We start from the raw sequence: 5436 nt of genomic DNA, 5'->3' as shown, positions 1-5436 counted from the left end.
AAAAGATAGTCCGTTTTATAACTGAAAATGTACAATCATCCTCTGACTTAACGGAAGAAAAAAAACAGCTCAATCAAAAACCTTTACTGTATTTGTTTATAAGTAGTTTTCCTATCTAGCACCCGGATGTTTTCCTGATCAGATCATGAGGGCAGGAAAAACTTCAAGTCCAAATAGAAACCCAACTCTGCATGGTAAAGAAAGCCAAAGGAGATTTAAACTGCAACACAGACGATACACTTTCCGTCTACCAACTTTTATTAACCATTTGCATTGTGAACACATCAAATAAAGCAATGTCCATCATTCCTTAAATTTGCACAACACCAACTAAAAATAACTAAACATCTTTACATCGTCATGTAGTGACCAAAGTGGTGTGTAGTTGCAAAAAATTTTTTTGGGAATTTACTGTCTGGAACATTTGAACCCATCTATGCTGAATCATTAGCTTTGTTATGCATCAAGAATAAGATACCTAGCTTCTTTGATCTTCAAAGTCTGGCTCATATATCATCATATATACATTTGGATGCATGGAATGTCGCTCAGATGCACCTTGGCTATAAGACTGCACACCTATGCGCTTTCAAACTAGGATTCTGTCCCAAATGGCACTCTATTCCCTTCATAGAGCACTGTAGTGCACTATTTAGGAAATAGGGTGCCATTTCGGAAGCATTTAGTAAAAAAGTAGAGACATAAATGTTCCTATCGCAAGGAAGTAAAAACATCGGAAAATGAAACTGACAAAGAGGTCTCCTATCCCTTATTGCCAGCAGTGATTTTTATTTGTACCAATCAATCAATCAATCAAGTTTATTTTATATAGCCCTTCGTACATCAGCTAATATCTCGAAGTGCTGTACAGAAACCCAGCCTAAAACCCCAAACAGCTAGTAATGCAGGTGTAGAAGCACCAGATTTCCAAAGGGCTTCTTATCCAGCTCATGTTTCACATGGAATTTACAAGATCCATTTCACAAAGGAAGTTGTTTTCCCCACCTCCATCTATCCATCCCCCTTCCGCTCTCTCTCCATCTCTCTCGCTCTTCAATCTGTCTCCACAGTAAAACGCTATACTGTTAGAAAATATATAGTTTTGGTATATTGTACATAGGAACTTGAAAAACATGGGAAGCGCCAACCTCCCCTTCCCAATGTCCAGACATACTGTATCTGCTGCTTCTATCTATGAAAACCATGAAGACCAGGTAGAAAGTATTTTCCTGAATGACTATCTGAACACGCGGGTCTATTCTGGGTCCCCAAAGTGCTGGTGGGGGGGTGTTGTGGGCCCGTGTGTCTCCTTTCTCTTCTAGTGGTAGTCCTGGTGGGGAGGAGGAAGGCTAGGTTTGGGGCGGGAGTTTATAAATGCCTTGACGGGACCTGTGGAGGAAGGAGGCCACGGTCCAGGCTCAGAACCTCAGGTGCGACTTGTGTTTCACCATGTATCTGTAGAGGGAACAGGAAGAGAACATGGCATGTGGCCAGAAGGAGCTCATTCATTCTACTGTCATCCCATTCAAATATAAATCCCAAATATTTCTATAACCCCAGAGTATATGAAGTATAAACTTTTACAGATAATATTATTTAACTCAATGTACATGAGTGCTAACATTTACATGGAAACTTATCTTCCAGGGTTAGGGTCAATTCAGAAAGTAAATCACATTTTAACACCACATTTTCCCAATTGAAAAGAATTGGAATTCAGTGCACTTCCAGAATGAATTTTAAATATAATACATTATTTCAGAAATATTTTTCAAGTAATTTCATTGAAAGGATAGACCAGTATAGAAAGAGGGAAGGGAGAAGGGTTTTCATAACAAGATATAGGTGGGTTTGGTATCAACCCCATTGCGTCATGAACATACATGTGCACAATGTGCTATCAAAACAAACCTGTCGAGGGTCTCCCAGAACTTCAGGAACATGGGCCGGTCGAGATGGCGCTTGTGGTGGCTCAGCTCCAGCACGGTCACGTCCCACTTCTGCACATTGGGGTCCATCTTCTGCTCGTCATACTTCAGATGGAAGGCTCGGACTGCAGGGTGACCACAACCACACACAGTCAATTAGGTAGGACCAAATCTCGTTTCGAGACATGGGTTGGACAGGTTAGCTCAAATACATTAACTTAAGTCCATCTAAAGGGATCACAGGTTAGTAGCCAAAGAACTGTATGGGTAGCACTTTACAGTTTGAAATAACTGGGTAACCATTTACCTGTCACAAGAAAGACATACAATTACCTTGTCGAAAGTAAAGTGCTACCCCTGTATGTATAAGAGCAAGTGGGGGGAATCTCACTTTTAGCGAAAATGTCCACAGGAGATCCGTCAGGTAGCAGCCAAGGCCAGCCCTTGAACTGCCAGGCAGGACCTTGCACGAAAACGGCCACCACGCGATCCCTGCACAAACACACACAGTAAACATCAACCTCTAGTGTGAAAACAATTAATACAAAATTAGACCGTTTTGCATGTGTGGCACAGTAAAATGGGAGTAAGTTTTGCACAATCGTCACATTGTAAGCCAGATGTAGAGAGGATGTATCATCATTTGTGGCCATGGGGTAAGTTTTGAGGGGCTGGTTGCTCAAGTGGTATAGCGGTATGTGGGTCAAGTACTTTCATTTACAGCCGACCATTACCACAATATCGTGAGGTACTGTCAATCATGTAGTACTATTGTGTCTACACACACATGTACAAGTCACATATTGCTCTTTAAGAGCATTCCACACCAGGATTGTACAACATTTGCCCATTACTCATTTTAAAATTCTTCAAGCTCTGTCAAATTGGTTGTTGATCATTGCTAGACAACCATTTTCAGATCTTGCCATAGATTTAAGTAGATTAAAGTCAAAACTAACTTGGCCTCTCAGGAACATTCACTGTCTTCTTGTTAAGCAACTCCAATGTATATTTGGCCTTGTGTTTTAGGTTATTGTCCTGCTGAAAGGTGAATTCATCTCCCAGTGTCTGGTGGAAAGCAGACCAGGTTTTTCTTTAGGATTTTACCTGTGCTTAGTTCCATTTTGTTTCTTTTTTTATCCTGAAAAACTCATAACATACCCATAACATGATGCAGCCACCACTATGCTTGAAAATATGGAGAGTGGTGCTCAGTAGTATGTTTTATTGGGTTTCCCCAAACACTTTGTATTCAGGACAAAAAGTTACTGATTTGCCACATTTTCTGCAATATTACTTTAGTGCATTGTTGCAAGTTTTGAAATATTTTAATTCTGTACAGGCTTCCCTTTCACTGTCAATTAGGTTAGTATTGTGGAGTAACTACAAGGTTGTTTATCCATCCTCGGTTTTCTCCTATCCCAGCCATTAAACTCGTAACTGTTTTAAAGTCACCGTTGGCTTCATGGTGAAATCCCTGAGCGGTTTCCTCCTCTACGGCAACAGTTAGCAAGGACACCTGTATCTTTGTAGTGACTGGGTGTATGAATACGCCTTCCAAAGTATAATTAATGTTACAATGCTCAAAGGGATATTCAATGTCTGCTTTTCTTTATTTATTTTTTTATCTACCAATAGGTGCCCTTCTTTGCAAGGCATTGGAAAACCTCCCTGGTCTTTGTGGTTGAATCTGTGTTTGAAATTCACTGCTCGACTGAGGGACCTTACAGATAATTGTATGAGATGAGGTAGTCATTCAAAAACATGTTAAATACTATTGCACACTGAGTCCATGCAACTAGTTAAGCACAATTTAAAAACTTGCCATAACAAAGAGGTTGAATACTTATTGACAAGACATTTCAGCTATTAGTTTGAAAAAAAAATTGAAAAACATAATACCCCATAATGACAAAGTGGAATTGAGTGTAGGCCAGTGGGAAAAAAACTCAATTTATTCAATTTTAAATTCAGGCTGTAAAAAAATCGAGGGGTGTGAATACTTTCTGAAAGCACTGTATTTATGGAAGATCATGAACGGTCATGTATGTTCATAATGTGGTCATGTATGGTCCTGGAGACTCACCAGTTCTAAGTGAAGTGTATGTATTGAAGATCATAAATGGTTATGTAGTAGGGTCATGTACGGTCCTGGTGACACGGTGGCTGGTCAATGATACGGAGTGGAAATGTATGTATCGAAGATGCCAAATGGCCATGTACGGTGGTGGTGACTCACCAGTCCTGCGGAGCTAGTTTGAGGGGCTGGTCGATGACCCTGTAGGGCACGGTGACGCTGAGCGTGGCCCCCCCGGGCTGGATCTGGTCCTTGCGTCTCTGGAGCAGCACCTCGTTGTCCCGCTGGATGCCCTGCTTCTTCTTCTCCTCTGGCGTCACAAACCTCACGGAGAGGGGAGGGAGAAGAGTAATGGCTAATGCAATGGTACAATACAAAACCTCCGTCAAGAAAGCATTACTGTTAGCAAGGCAAAATAAAGTATTATGGTGCCCATGCAATGTTGTTTTCAACATGATTCTAATATAGGGATTTTTAAGTCCGACACATGTGAAGCTTGTTTTTTTATGAAACGTTTATTGATACCTCGTGGATAAATGTTGCAGTCTTGTGTGTGATAAGATGAAGTTACTAAGTGTCCTGATTAATGAAGTGTTATTATTCATTTCCAGCATAGTTATTTTAGCCTAGTCTGAATTGTTCTCACTTGGTCGTCACTCCTTCCCTCCATTTCCTTTCTAGCATGCTAGCATACAAAACAAGTCCTACAATCTTCTTCTACCCATCAAATTAACTATAGCCTACATACCAAAAAAAGTGACATACCTGTAGTTTGTTGTTGCCCGTTTTAAAATTTGGTAACTGCTAGCATGCTAGCCTCTCCACACACAAAACAAGATCTACTGTACTTTCCCTATCACATTCACTGTACAGTATAGCCGATTATATGTATAGACGACATACCAACAACAAAAAAGTGAGCATCCCCCCGTTTTTCACACTTTATTTGGTCTGTTTACAAATGCAACTCTACACAGAGTCAGGCAGTAGACTGGGTTGGTAGCTAAGGGTCATATTCATTAGGCACTAAACAAGAAACTCTGTGAAACAGGGAGGAAGTCAATGGGAGAAGTGAAAATGTTTTGTTTATTTTTTCCAAATCTAAAAAAGGCACAGATTTGTGCCTAGATTTGTACCTAGATTTGTGCCAATGTCTTAAAGGCACAGTGCAGTCAATGTGATTTGGAAAGTATTCAGGCCCCTTCCCCTTTTCCAAAATTTGTTAAGTTACAGCCTTATTCTAAAATTGATCAAATAAAAATCGTCAATCCACACACAATACACCATAATGACAATGCGAAAACAGGTAAAGATTTTTTTTGCAAATTTATAAAATGTAATAAAAAAATATTTACATAAGTATTCAGAGCCTTCGCTATGAGACTCAGGTGCATCCTGTTTCCAATGATCATCCTTGATGTTTGTACAACT

General features: G+C 40.1%; 1 protein-coding gene across 1 annotated transcript; it reads right to left on the bottom strand.

The window, feature by feature from the left end:
* Positions 1-376: 376 nt before the first annotated feature.
* On the bottom strand, positions 377-4570 carry LOC120055753 (parafibromin-like). Its single transcript, XM_039003697.1, has 4 exons — positions 4168-4570; positions 2320-2420; positions 1912-2053; positions 377-1455 (listed from the first exon to the last, which is right to left on the bottom strand). Exons 1-4 carry the CDS (start codon positions 4458-4460, stop codon positions 1419-1421), a joined length of 573 nt encoding a protein of 190 aa, XP_038859625.1. The 5' UTR covers positions 4461-4570; the 3' UTR covers positions 377-1418.
* Positions 4571-5436: the final 866 nt, after the last annotated feature.

The sequence above is a fragment of the Salvelinus namaycush genome, chromosome 11 (assembly GCF_016432855.1).
Source record: "Salvelinus namaycush isolate Seneca chromosome 11, SaNama_1.0, whole genome shotgun sequence".
Lineage (NCBI taxonomy): Eukaryota > Metazoa > Chordata > Actinopteri > Salmoniformes > Salmonidae > Salvelinus > Salvelinus namaycush.
The sequence above is the reverse complement of the archived record's forward strand: the minus strand, read 5'-3'. Positions and strand labels throughout refer to the sequence as shown.

Coding starts and splice junctions, on each gene's coding strand:
- LOC120055753 (XM_039003697.1), bottom strand. CDS start 4,460: ATGTTGAAAACAACATTGCATGGGCACCATAATACTTTATTTTGCCTT. Junction 2,054..2,319: donor TGTGGACATTTTCGCTAAAA/GTGAGATTCCCC, acceptor GTCACCCTGCAG/TCCGAGCCTTCCATCTGAAG. Junction 1,456..1,911: donor TTCTGGGAGACCCTCGACAG/GTTTGTTTTGAT, acceptor TTCCCTCTACAG/ATACATGGTGAAACACAAGT.